Source organism: Oncorhynchus nerka, linkage group LG9b, assembly GCF_034236695.1.
Source record: "Oncorhynchus nerka isolate Pitt River linkage group LG9b, Oner_Uvic_2.0, whole genome shotgun sequence".
NCBI classification, from domain to species: Eukaryota; Metazoa; Chordata; class Actinopteri; order Salmoniformes; family Salmonidae; genus Oncorhynchus; species Oncorhynchus nerka.
This window is the reverse complement of record NC_088424.1, coordinates 31,653,696-31,667,706: the sequence shown is the minus strand read 5'-3', so window position 1 is coordinate 31,667,706 and position 14,011 is coordinate 31,653,696. Positions and strand designations below refer to the sequence as shown.

Genomic DNA, 14,011 nt, shown 5'->3' with positions numbered 1-14,011 from the left:
TTCTATGGAGCCGCTGCTGCTCCTCCCTTTACTGCACCAGAGCCAATCAGGGCTGAATTCTTTGTGCAAGGGAGCCTATACATTTCTATTACTGTTGGTCTGTACATTTAGCAGAAAGACTGTTTCAAAGACATTACAACACATTGGTCTAGACCTGACTATGAAAAAAACAACTTTGTTATAGCATAGGCATTTTCTTCAGGAAACTGATGTTATACATGTGTTGCATAAATAAAATAAGTGTTTAAAAAAAATGCAGTTACAACAGCCACAAAGTACAAATAGGATGCCCAAGTGAGAACCGATAGTTAACACACACAGTAAAGGAGGAAGCAGAGACGAGCAGGCAGCTCTGGAAGATACTCCATGGTGGAGTGTGGCTAATCAAACCCACTCCTTGAAAGCCAATGTTTCCCCAAAGAAAAGAGAAGTGCTTCCCTGCCCAGTCTAACCAATGTGCAGACTACTGTACACCAGTATGACAATGAACAGGTAGTCTGAACACTGGGAGGACGGAGCCGGATAGACAGACTCAGAGTGTCAGGCCATTCCATAGGCAGTAGGGCTGCACGGTTGCTGCTCTTTGCCTTCCTCCCTCATCCTCCTCCATTTTGGCATCAAGAAGTAGGGAACCCCCACCCGATCCCCAAAATCACTGTTTTCTTTTCACCAGTCTGCATCACCTCTTCTCCCCCTCTCTCGTTAGTTTTTTTGTTTATTGTGTTTCTGTGTGTCGCTCCCATCGCGGTCCGTTTGGGTCATGTCGGCCAGGCAGAGTATCCAGGCTTGACGTGGCACATTCACTCAGATGACCGACCGGGACAGACTGGCTAAGCACTCTGGGAGGGGATATTACAAAAAAGAGAGAGGGAAAGAGAAAGGGAGGGAAAGAGAGTGAGAGAGATGGAGGAAGAGGGAGGGACCCGTGTGGCCATATATGGGTTGGAGTGACCCCTTGGGGAATACAAACTAGAGAGGTCTGCAAAGTGTATTTTTCATTTCTCATTTTCTACTCCCATTGTTTTGTCTAGTAATACCCTACCATGGCTCTGCAGGGGTCAGATCTAGGCACCTCTGTTGTTCTAGTTTTCTAAATCCTTCGTTTTGTTTCTTCTTCAGGTCTCCCTCTCTTTCTTAACTTCACTCTGGAAGTTCTTCCCCTCCCTCCCTCCTTCCCTCCTCTCCTTCTCTCCTTCCCTCCTGCCCCCCTTGCCTCCTCTCCCTACCTCCCTCCCTCCCTCCCTCCTTCTCTCCTTCCCTCTCTCCTTCCCTCCTTCTCCCTGTCTCTCTGTACTGTTAAGCGGTAGCAGATGTTAAGTCAACACCAGGCTGTCATTTAATCTCTCCCCCCCTCTTTCTCCTTTTCTCACTCTCTCTCTACCTCTCCCTCTCTCTCTATCCCTCTCTCAACCTCCTTACCCGACAAATCAGGCAGGAAGTGGGCCCCTCTGGAATGGAAAGAAAAAATATTGAAGAAATAAGAGGGGGAGGGTTAATAGAGAGAGAGAGAGAAAGAGAGAGAATGTGAGAGTGAAGAATTGAGATGGTGAGGATGGAGAGATGGATGATTGAGTGATGGAGAGATGGATGGATTGAGTGATGGAGAGATGGATGGATTGAGTTATGGAGAATTTTACATTACTTTTTACTCTCCATCTTGACTTGTTGCACCCACCTTTAAAACTTTGTCATGCTCAGTGTTATCCAGACAAGCAGCCCTCTGTTTCTTCTGATGTCCATGTTCACATACACACCGCAGAGTCCCCTGAGTCCCCAGTGTTTCTCCACATCTGTGTTTCCATAGCCAGAAGGTTTCCTCCAGCCCAGCTCCACCTCCCGTAGCCAAAAGGTTTCCTCCAGCCCAGCTCCACCTCCCGTAGCAAGAAGGTTACTTCCATCCCAGCTCCACCTCCCGTAGCAAGAAGGTTACTTCCAGCCCAGCTCCACCTCCCGTAGCAAGAAGGTTTCCTCCAGCCTAGCTCCCCCTCCTGTAGCAAGAAGGTTTCTTCCAGCCCAGCTCCCCCTCCCGTAGCAAGAAGGTTTCCTCCAGCCCCAGCTCCCTCTCCTGTAGCCAGAAGGTGTCCTCCAGCCCAGCTCCCCCTCCCGTAGCCAAAAGGTTTCCTCAAGCCCCAGCTCCCCCTCCCGTAGCCAGAAGGTTTCCTCCAGCCCCAGCTCCACCTCCCATATTCAGAAGGTTTCCTCCAGCACCAGCTCCCTCTCCCGTAGCCAGAAGGTTTCCTCCAGCACCAGCTCCCTCTCCCGTAGCTAGAAGGTTTCCTCCAGCCCCAGCTCCACCTCCCGTAGCCAGAAGGTTTTCCTCCAGCCCCATCTCCCTCTCCCGTAGCCAGAAGGTTTCCTCCAGCCCCAGCTCCACCTCCCGTAGCCAGAAGGTTTTCCTCCAGCCCCATCTCCCACTCCCGTAGCCAAAAGGTTTCCTCCAGCCCCAGCTCCACCTCCCGTAGCCAGAAGGTTTTCCTCCAGCCCCATCTCCCACTCCCGTAGCCAGAAGGTTTTCCTCCAGCCCCATCTCCCACTCCCGTAGCCAAAAGGTTTCCTCCAGCCCCAGCTCCACCTCCCGTAGCCAGAAGGTTTTCCTCCAGCCCCATCTCCCACTCCCGTAGCCAGAAGGTTTTCCTCCAGCCCCATCTCCCACTCCCGTAGCCAGAAGGTTTCCTCCAGCCCCATCTCCCACTCCCGTAGCCAAACGGTTTCCTCCAGCCCCAGCTCCACCTCCCGTAGTCAGAAGGTTTCCTCCAGCCCCAGCTCCCTCTCCCGTAGCCAAAAGGTTTCCTCCAGCCCCAGCTCCCTCTCCCGTAGCAGAAGGTTTCCTCCAGCACCAGCTCCCTCTCTCGTAGCCAGAAGGTTTCCTCCAGCCCCAGCTCCCTCTCCCGTAGCCAGAAGGTTTCCTCCAGCCCCAGCTCCCTCTCCCGTAGCCAGGTTTCCTCCAGCCCCAGCTCCACCTCCCGTAGCCAGAAAGTTTTCCTCCAGCCCCAGCCCCCCCCCCCCTCATCCCATAGCCAAGGTTTCCTCCAGCCCCAGGTCCCCCTCCCTTACAGATGTACCATGGAGAACGACTGTGTCTTGACCAAAACACTAATGACTTCCACATGTAGGCTTTCTCTTTCTCTCTCCCTTCCCCTCCCTCTCCTGCCCCGCTCTACCTCTCACTCTCATTATTCTTCCCTTTTTCCACCTCCCCTCTATCTCCCCCTCTGTGCTCCCCCACCCTCTCTCCTCTCCCCTGCGCTCCCCCTAAATTCTCCCTCTCCTTACCCTTGTCTCCACATTCCCCTTCTCTCTCTTTTCCCTGGATCGTCGCCCAATTAACCCAACCTTTTGATTAAAAATCGAACCAAAAAATATACATCATTTGACACACAGAGATCAGACAGTAATCAGAAAAGAAGTATGCATTTCCATGCTATGGTTCTTTGTATTTGCTTGTTTCTATTGTCAAACCTGATGGCCTCTTCCTTTCTGTTTGTGTTTCTCAGGAGAAGGAGAAGAAATACATGCTCCCTCTTGACAACCTGAAGGTGCGAGACGTGGAGAAAGGCTTTATGTCCAGCAAGCACGCCTTCGCCATCTTCAACACCGAGCAGAGGTCTGGAACCAGACACATCCTAATAGAGTTAACTTTTAATATTGTAGCGGTACACAAGGGTTCTTCGGCTGTGCCCTTAGGGGAACCTTTTTGGTTCCATGTAGAACTCTGTCTGTTTTTCAGGTAGAACCCTCTGTGAAACCCATAAGGGTTCTACCTGGAACCAAAAATGGTTATTCAAAGAGTTCACCTATGCGGACAGCCGAAGAACCCTTTTAGGTTCTACTGTAGATAGCACCTTTTTTTCTAAGTGTACTTTTACTTTAAATATTCCTACTTTGGTACCACTACTTCTAATAACACAAACTGTACAGGAAGACAGAAACCAGTGTGGCTGGTGGGCTTCTTCTCTTCCTAGGCTTTATTTAACTAGATGGGCCTGACACCCCCTGCCTTGACCCCTAAGGGGACCTGGAAGCAGTGTATCTAACTTCCTCCTCCCCTGTGTTGTGGTCCGACAGGAACGTGTACAAGGACAACCGTTTCCTGGAGCTGGCCTGTGACACTCAGGATGAGGTGGACAGTTGGAGGGCTTCTCTCCTACGCGCTGGGGTCTACCCCGAAAGATCTTCCAATGTGAGTGACTGCTGCACGGGCCACCAGCGTTGGGGACAATTCCATTTCCATTCAGTCTATTCACAAAGCCAGCCGAATTAGCTGAATCTAAATGGAATTGACCTCGACCCTGGTGCCCACCACTGTGACCACTTCCTGTGGCATCACCCCATATGAGTCACGGACTCACTGTAAATCCTGTCCACCACATCTTACGTATTACCCAGGACTACCTATGCCAAGAGTGTGCAAAGCTGTCATCAAGGCAAAGATGGGCTACTTTGAAGTTTCTCAAATATAAAATAAATTTAGATTTGTTTAACACTTTTTTGGTTACTACATGATTCCATGTGTGTTTTGATGTCTTTAATATTATTCTACAATGTAGAAAATAGTACAAATAAAGAAATACACTTAAATGAGTAGGTGTGTCCAAACTTTTGACTGGTACTGTATGTTTTTACAATTTAAAAAAGTCATATCTCTCCTATCACTTCCCAAGTGACTCATCATATCACTTTAATCTCTCCATCCTCTCTGTCTTTCTCCCTGAAGATTGATGTAAGTGTGAAGATGATGTAACTAGTCACAATAGCTGTAGGCTACATTTTGTTGATATGCTATTCGTACTTGTAACTCATTTTTGTTAAAAGATTTTAGCCCTTTTTAAAAGCCTGTGCTATGGTTGTTTCTGATGTACAGAGCTTTGTGATTTCCGTTTGTAATGAAAAGCGCACTACAAATAAAGTTATTATTATTTGTCATTGATAAACACAATTTTTCTGCATCTAAAGATGCAAGCCACTAGCTCTGTATTGCTAAATACAGGTGTGTTAAAAGTAAAAGCCCTTTTCCTCCAGGTGGAGAGTGAGGGCGGCGGCTCCTCGTCCTCGTCCCAGGACAACTTTACCATGGACCCTCAGCTGGAGCGAAAAGTGGAAACCATCCGCAACCTGGTCGACTCCTACATGGCCATCGTCAACAAGTGCATCCGCGACCTCATGCCCAAGACCATTATGCACCTCATGATCAGCAACGTAAGAGACCTCTGCTTCACGCTGGCGTAGTGCTATCAGAACTGGGTTCAAATGGTAGTTGAAATCTTTAAAATAGCTTCAGCGTCAGCTTGAAGGTGTGCAACTTTTTAGATTATTCTAATGGTTTCTTTGTGCTAGGCAAGCTAAATCAAATCAGATTTTATTTGTCACATAAACAACAGTTGTCGACCGATGGAAAGTTAAATATATACAGGAAGTACCAGGTAATAACATGGCAATATACAGGAAGTACCAGGTAATAACATGGCTATATACAGGAAAGTACGAGGTAATATGATGGCTATATACAGAGAGTACCAGGTAATAACATGGCTCTATACAGAGAGTACCAGGTAATAACATGGCTCTATACAGGGAGTACCAGGTAATAACATGGCTCTATACAGGGAGTACCAGGTAATAACATGGCTCTATACAGGGAGTACCAGGTAATAACATGGCTATATACTGAGAGTACCAGGTAATAACATGGCTCTATACAGGGAGTACCAGGTAATAACATGGCTCTATACAGGGAGTACCAGGTAATAACATGGCTCTATACAGGGAGTACCAGGTAATAACATGGCTCTATACAGGGAGTACCAGGTAGTAACATGGCTATATACAGGGAGTACCAGGTAATAACATGGCTATATACAGGAAAGTACGAGGTAATATGATGGCTATATACAGAGAGTACCAGGTAATAACATGGCTCTATACAGAGAGTACCAGGTAATAACATGGCTCTATACAGGGAGTACCAGGTAATAACATGGCTCTATACAGGGAGTACCAGGTAATAACATGGCTCTATACAGGGAGTACCAGGTAATAACATGGCTCTATACAGGGAGTACCAGGTAATAACATGGCTCTATACAGGGAGTACCAATACCGAGTTGATGTGTAGCGGTACGAGGTAATATTTTTTATTATTTTATTTAACCTTTATTTCACTAGGCAAGTCAGTTAAAAACAAATTCTTATTTACAATGATGGCCTACCCCGGCCAAACCCGGATGCCGCTGGGCCAATTGTGCACCGCCCTACGGGACTCCCAATCACAGCCAGATGTGATACAGCCTGATGGCTATATAGACATGGCTATATACAGGGAGTAGCTGTAACGAGTCGATGTGTAGGGGTATGATGTAATTGAGGTAGCTATGTACATATAGAAAAGGGGTAAAGTGAGTCAATAGTACAGGTAGCCATTTGATTAGCTATTTAGCAGTCTAGTTTAGCAGTCTAATGGCTTGGAAGTAGAAACTGTTCAGGGTCCTATTGGTTCCAGACTTTCTGCATTGGTAAATCAAACAGGCTGGGTTACCGTAAAGCACTAGCTGACAATTATTGTTGTAATAAGGGCTTTATAAACATATTTGAATGAGTGATTGATTTATCCATCAATTCTCTCTCCTGCCACCAGGTGAAGGACTTCATCAACGCGGAGCTGCTGGCCCAGCTGTACTCAGCCGGGGACCAGGGTGCCCTGATGGATGAGTCCCAGGAGCAGGTCCAGAGGAGGGACGAGGTCCTCAGGACCCACCAGTCCCTGAAGGAGGCCCTGGCCATCATAGGAGACATCTCCACCACCACCATCTCCACCCCCATGCCCCCGCCCGTGAACGACTGGCGCGGTGGAGGCGGAAACAGGTAGGCATCCTGGTAGTCCATGGAGAAGGACTACCCTAGACCCTAGACATTGATCTAAGTGTAGTGTAGTGGCGTCAACTCTTGTTCTAATAATGGTGAAGATGTTGGGATTGGCCAGCAGGAGACCCGGGTTTGCACTGATTTCCAAGAAGACTATGTTATTATTATTATTATTATTTTTACTTGGATAGTGTTGCGAAATAAAAAAAAAGGAAATCATAAATAGTTAAGTCTATTTGATCTGTTATGTCAAGAATATGTCGATACACGAGAGGTCACTGAGGGCCATATGTCCACCCCCCCAGGTCTCCTCCAACCAGCCCCACTGGTTCCAGGAGGATGTCATCAGGCCAGCGCCCTAGTCCCGGAGGGGGGCGAGGGGCTCCACCCCCTCCTAACCGCCCAGGACCCCTGGGGCCCTTCAACAACAGTGCTGATAGCCCCCAGGTCCCCAGCCGCCCCAACCGGGCCCCTCCCAGCATCCCCAGGTGAGGCCAGCCCAGGGCCTATGTGCTCCTTTATGGCTCAGTTGGTCAGAGCATGATCGTGTGTACTAAGAGCAAGGGTTTAATTGACACAGGGATCACAAACTAAAAATGTATGCACTCATTGTAAATTGCTTTGGCCTTTAGATGAAAGGGTCTGATATGTATACATAGAGACCACAGGAGGTAGGTGGCACCTTAATTGGGGAGGACGGTTGGTGGTAATGGCTGGAGCGTAATAAGTGGGATGGTATCAAATACATCAAAGACATGGTTTCTATGTGTTTGATGCCATTCCATTTGCTCCGTTCCAGACATTATTATGAACCGTGCTGCCTTTGCTAACCTCAACTGATAGATACACTGAACACTATTTGGTACCCATTACTAGTGGTAACGATCAGTTTTTCTTGACCATATAACCTGACTCAGCTCCCTACATCATGTATAGAAGTTCCACTGTCTAATTTAAAGGGGAATATTTTAAGGGTTATTATACTGAACAAAAATGTAAACGCAACATGTAAAGTGTTGGCCAGATGTTTCATGAGCTGATCCCAGAAATGTTCCAAACGTACAAAAAGCTTATTTCTGTTACATCCCTGTTAGTGAGCATTTCTCCTTACCAAGATAATCCATCCACCTGACAGGTGTGGCATATCAATAAGCTGATTAAACAGCATGATCATTACACAGGTGCACCTTGTGCTGGGGACAATAAGAGGCCACTCTAAAATGTACAGTTTTGTCACACAACGCAATGCCACAGATGTCTCAAGTTGAGGGAGTGTGTAATTGACATGCTGACTGCAGGAATGTCCACCAGAGCTGTTGCCAGAGAATTGAATGTTAATTTCTCTATCATAAGCCCCCTCCAACGTCATTTTAGAGATTTTAGCAGTACGTCCAACCGACCACGTGTAATCACGCCAGCCCAGGACCTTCACATCCGGTTTCTTCACCTGCGGGATATTCTGAGACCAGCCACCCAGACAGCTGATGAAACCCAGGAGTATTCCTGTCTGTAATAAAGCCCTTTTGTGGGGAACAACTCATTCTGATTGGCTGGGCCTGGCTCCCAAGTGGATGGGCCTATGCCCTCCCAGACCCATCCATGGCTGCACCTCTGCCCAGTCATGTGAAATCCATAGATTCGGGCCTAATGAATTTATTTAAATTGACTGATTTCCTTATATGAGCTGTAACCGTAGAGTAGGGGCCTGAGGGTACACACTTAATGTGTTGTGAAGTCTGTTGTGAATGTATTGTAAGGTTTTTAAAATTGTATATCTGCCTTAATGTTGCTGGACCCCCGCCTTGGCAGCAGCTAATGGGGATCCTTAATACAAATACCAAATACATATTTTTTTTAAATTGTTGCATGTTGCGTTTATATTCTTGTTCAGTATCGTTCAACTAAAACACACAAACACATTCCAGTAGTTTGTGGTTACTGAAGCAAGGAAGTCCACCAGCTGAAGTGTTTCTCAACACCACTTCCAAATTCAGGATGCCACCTTTTCTCTGTTTCTTTCTCTGGAGTCACTATTTCTCTTTTAACACCTGTCCTTTATGCTATTGCTAATTGCCTGTTTTTAACCCTTTTTCAACTAACTTAACTCTCTGCTTCTCTCCAACTCTCCTACTCTCTTCTCTCTCTCTGTCATACTTCGTCCTCTAAACACTACTGCCCTCCCTCCCTCCCTCCCTCCCTCCCTCCCTCCCTCCCTCCCTCCCCCCGCCCCCAGTCGGCGACCTCCTCCTTCTCCAACAAGAAATGTCCCCCCATCTTAAGCAGTCAAAGGAGCTTGTGATCTCTTAAGGGCCTAGCGCTCATCCGTCCCCATACCAACCCCATTCCCCCTATCCTCCACAAGCCCCTCTTCTGTCTATCCTTTACATAGTGCAGACATTGAACCTTTTGCCCTCTGTCCCTGACCCCTGACCTCACGCCAGGTGACGATCGATGTCCATGTATCTATGTACAGTATGGTGCTTGTCTTGTGGTGTATCTTTCTGTATGTGTGCTTGTGCTCACCTGTGGTCCAGGTCTGTTTAGCAGATCCAGTTCCGACTGAGTTTCAGCCCCTAGAAAACCTCCATCTCCCTTACCTAGAACCCAACTTGCTGTCCCTAGAACCCCATCCTCACCCTCCACCCACCTCCACCTAGACCCCACTTGCTGCTTCTTTACATATCTATGCTCAGCAGTGGCACTGCCCTACCCATTCCAAAATGCAGCATGGCACATAGGTTGCTTTTATTGCATGTGTGTGTGTGTGTGTGTGTGTGTGTGTGTGTGTGTGTGTGTGTGTGTGTGGGAGGGGGACTAATTGGCCTATCTAGGCCAAGTTAGTTTTAGTATCATATATTACATATTGTACAACACCTTCTTTCTGTGGGTTATTGGCTAGGTGTTCGTTCTTCTCTTAGAGAGGAAAGAATATGTCTTAGTGGAGTGTGTGTGAATGTAAGTGTGTGCGTATATTTGTGCATATATATGTGTGTGAGAGTGTGCCAACACGTGTGCATGTATTGTCTGTCTGCACGTTGGTTTAATGTTTGAGTTGTAAGCTGTTAATAAATCAAGACCCTTGGGACTAATTTGATGTTGGATTACTGTGTGATTTGTTCCTGTGTTGTAGTAGCAGTCAATACACATAGAACAAGGCTGAGGACATTGTTCAAAGCAAAACAGCCTCAATAAATGGTATGCCTGTATCTACTGTATCACTGGTCAAGTGGAGATCTTCCTCACACCTTTAAGCTCAAACTCACAGAGGCTGGCTGGCGAGATGGAAGGAAGTATTCCCAACACACAGAGAGACAGAGAAATACACTGATATTACCGGCCACCATTATGGGAAGATACATATCTCTGTGTGACTGAGAACAGTGACATTCTCCATTTAGCCTTTGCCTCAGGTTGGATTCAAACCTCCCCTGTGTTCATGACTGATCACATGCCACTTCAGAACTGTGTAAAACATATCCTCCTCTCCCCGTCCTCTCCCTCTTCCTCCCCAGTCCTGAGTCCAGTCAGCCACTGTGCCCAGAGCTTAAGGTGGATTTGTGTAAAGTGCTCTCTGTCAGTTTGTTATTGTGTATGTATGTGGTCCTCTTTTGAGACTGTGTTCTGCAGTACATACATACACACCAAGGTATTAATAATACAGAGGTGACTGTTGACTATAATGACCTTGTTACAATCTAGCGCTTGTTCTCTCAATGTCTCTAGTGTTCTCTCGCTCTACTTCTCTAAATAGATCAATTAGACCGCCATAGTGGCATGAGTTACAAGTCTGTATTGCCAAAGTTAATTATAGAAAGGAAATCATACAATATCAAGCAGAACATCAACAATGTGGTTCCTATAGTTATGAAATTATATTGTATGTAGGAGGATTTAGATGAATTGGGAATTGAATTGCAACAGTGGTTCTTTTCTTTCTGTGTGTCTGTATCTCTCTTCAATAAACTATTCCCCTCCCACTTTCCCTTTGTCTAAAATGTTTCTCTTCAAAATATATTAATCTGATAAACCCATGCAGGCTAAACTATTAGCCCCTCCACTGGAAACAGTAGCTGAACATACAAGTTGTTGAAAGGACATTCACAGACTGCACTGCACATAATACTAAGACAGAAGGTTTGTTTAAATGAATCAAATATGAAACTCAACTAAAATCAACTGATTTTATTGTGGTGGATTTATTAGGCCATCATCACCATGATCTATAATGATAGTTATACAGACACGAACAGTACACTTATTTTCCCAGAAGATGGCGCTGGTTAGCCATAAGTAACTGCAGGCCGTCACTTATTATCAGGCAGATGAACACGTCCTCATCAGCGTTGAGTTGCATTGCATCACTTTTGTTTTTCTTTTGACATGAAGTACTGTTCTACACAGAGTAGACTATGTTTAAAAAAAACGTAATATGTACAGAATAATTTTGTTATTGTCATAGCTGGGCTATTTTCTAAAAATATGAGAAAATAAAGCAACTCGGAATACATATTTTTCTGTTGAAAGCTCCAACTTGTCCATGTGGGGTCAAACGACATTAGGAGGGCTAGCTCGGAACTGCTGAAAATTGATTTTAAAGAACTGATTCTAAGTATGAAAGATTCCAAAAAGCGGCCAATTATTTCAGGCCCGGTACCATCAATGGGCCACGGCTGTGAAAGATTCTGCAGGCTACTGACATTACACACCTGGCTAAAAGACTACTGTAGCTCTGCTGCCATAACTTTTATAGATAACTTTGACACTTTTTGGAAACAGAAGATGCTCTACAGGAATTATGGAGTCCATCAAATTATCTTGGCTCCTGGACTCTGTCCGCGCATTTCAAGGCTGCATTGAGACAATGACTTATCCATGACCCAAGCCCTGCTCAAATAATCCCCACCATTGTGTCGCTGAGCTGTTGTAGTGCTGCTGCAAATGTACATTGGCCCAGGGGTATTAGCAGTCATAATGTAAGAAAATGTCATTTATGTCCCTCTAACTCCCCTCAATGCCTCTGTCATTCCTACAGCTATTGTATGCAGTAAAACAGTCCTGTAGCTTAGCATCTGCTTCGTCTGACCACTTTTTTATTGATCTAGTCACTGGTGCTTCCTGCTTTAATTTTTGCTTGTAAGCAGGAATCAGGAGGATAGAATTATGTTCAGATTTGCCAAATGGAGGGCGAGGGAGAGCTTTGTATGCGTCCGTGTGTGGTGTAAAGGTGGTCCAGAGTTTTTTCCCCTTTGGTTGCACATTTAACATGCTGATAGACATTTGGTAAGACGGATTTAAGTTTCCCTGCATTAAAGTCGACGGCTACTCTGGGTGAGCATTTTCCTGTTTGCTTATTGTGGAATACAGCTCATTCAGTGCGGTCTTAGTGCCAGAATCAGTCTGTTGTGGTATGGAGACAGCCTTGAAAAATACAGATGAAAACTCTCTAGGTAGATAGTGTGGTTTACAGCTTATCATGAGATACTCTACCTCAGGCGAGCAAAACCTCGAGACTTCCTTGGATATCGAGCATCAGCTGTTATTTACAAAATTACATAGTCCACCTCCCCTTGTCTTACCAGACGCCGCTGTTCTGTCCTGCTGATACGGCGTATAACCAGCTAACTGTATGTTGATAATGTTGTCGTTCAGACATGAAGCATAAGCTATTACAGTTTTGAATGTCCCGTTGGTAGTTTAATCTTCCACGTAGGTCATCAATTTTATTTTCAAAAGATTGCACGTTTGCTATTAGAATGGAAGGAAGTGGGGGATTATTTGATCGCCTACGAATTGTCCGAAGGCAGCCCGTCCTCTGGCCTCTTTTTCTCTGCCTTCTCTTCAAATTATGGGGATCTGGGCCTGTTCCCTCGGAAGCAGTATATCATTCAAGTCGGGCTCGTCGGACTCGTTAAAGGAAAAAAAGGATTCTGCCAGTCCGTTTTGAGTAATCTCAGTCTTGATGTCCAGAAGATGTTTTCGGTCGTAAAAGTTGGTAGCAGCAAAATTATGTACAAAATAAGTTACAAACAAAGCAAAGAAACGAACAAAAAACACAATTAGTTAGGAATATGTAAAACGTCAGCCTTGTTCTCCGGCACCATAACCTCCCCTTAATCTGGCCCTTCTTAGGTTCCTTCCCCAGGCAGTATTGTTTCTGTTATTCATGTCTAGACGCTACTCCTACGTTGGATCGTTCCATGTTATTTGTCATATTAAACTTACCACCTGCACCAGCTTCTCAACTCCAGTGTCTACGTTACACCCACTAAACGCAAACCAGATGGGAAAGCATATCGCTGCAGAATGCTGTGGTAACCATGCTGGTTAAGTATGCCTTGAATTCTAAATAAATCCCTGACACGTTCACCAGCAAAGCCCCCCTACACCATCACACCACCTCTTCCATGCTTCATGGTGGGAACCACACATGCGGAGATCATCCGTTCACCTACTTTGCATCTCACAAAGACACGGCGGTTGGATCCAAAAATCTCAAAATTGGACTCATCAGACCGAAGGACAGATTTACACCGGTCTAATGTCTAATGTCCATTGCTCGTGTTTCTTGGACCAAGCAAGTCTCTTCTTTTTTTCTTCTTTTTTACAGAAATTCGACCATTAGGCCTGTCTCCTTTGAACAGTTGATGCTGAGATGTATCTGTTACATGAACTCTGCGAAGCATTTATTTGGGCTGCAATCTGAGGTGCAGTTAACTCTAATGAATTTATTCTCTGCAACAGATGTAACTCTGGGTCATCCTTTCATGTGGCTGTCCTCATGAGAGCCAGTTTCATCATAGCGCTTGAGGGTTTTTGCGACTGCACTTGAAGAAACTTTCAAAGTTTTTGACATTTTCCAGATTGACCGACCTTCATGTCTTAAAGTAATGATGGACTGTCATTTATCTTTGCTTATTTTGAGCTGTTCTTGCCATAATATGGACTTGGTATTTTACCAAATAGGGCTATCTTCTGTATACCACCCCTACCAGGACACAACACAACTGGCACACCTGTTAATTAAAATGCATTCCAGGTGACTACCTCATGAAGCTGGTTGAGAGAATGCCAAGAGTGTGCAAAGCTGTCATCAAGGCACAGGGTGGCTACCTTGACTAATCTCTAATATAAAATATTTGATTTGTTTAACACT

The 14,011-nt window shown here is 45.6% G+C and overlaps 1 protein-coding gene across 1 annotated transcript in view; it reads left to right on the top strand.

Moving 5' to 3' along the window:
• The window catches only part of LOC115114609 (dynamin-3-like), a 66,421-nt gene extending 55,583 nt beyond the window's left edge, over positions 1 to 10,838 (top strand). The window contains exons 16-21 of the mRNA XM_029643010.2: positions 3,495 to 3,604; positions 4,066 to 4,180; positions 5,020 to 5,196; positions 6,632 to 6,858; positions 7,164 to 7,346; positions 9,092 to 10,838. Coding sequence (XP_029498870.1) covers positions 3,495 to 3,604; positions 4,066 to 4,180; positions 5,020 to 5,196; positions 6,632 to 6,858; positions 7,164 to 7,346; positions 9,092 to 9,137 — 858 coding nt within the window. The 3' untranslated portion in view covers positions 9,138 to 10,838. The remainder of the gene's footprint in view (positions 1 to 3,494; positions 3,605 to 4,065; positions 4,181 to 5,019; positions 5,197 to 6,631; positions 6,859 to 7,163; positions 7,347 to 9,091) is intronic.
• The last annotated feature ends 3,173 nt before the right edge of the window (positions 10,839 to 14,011 follow it).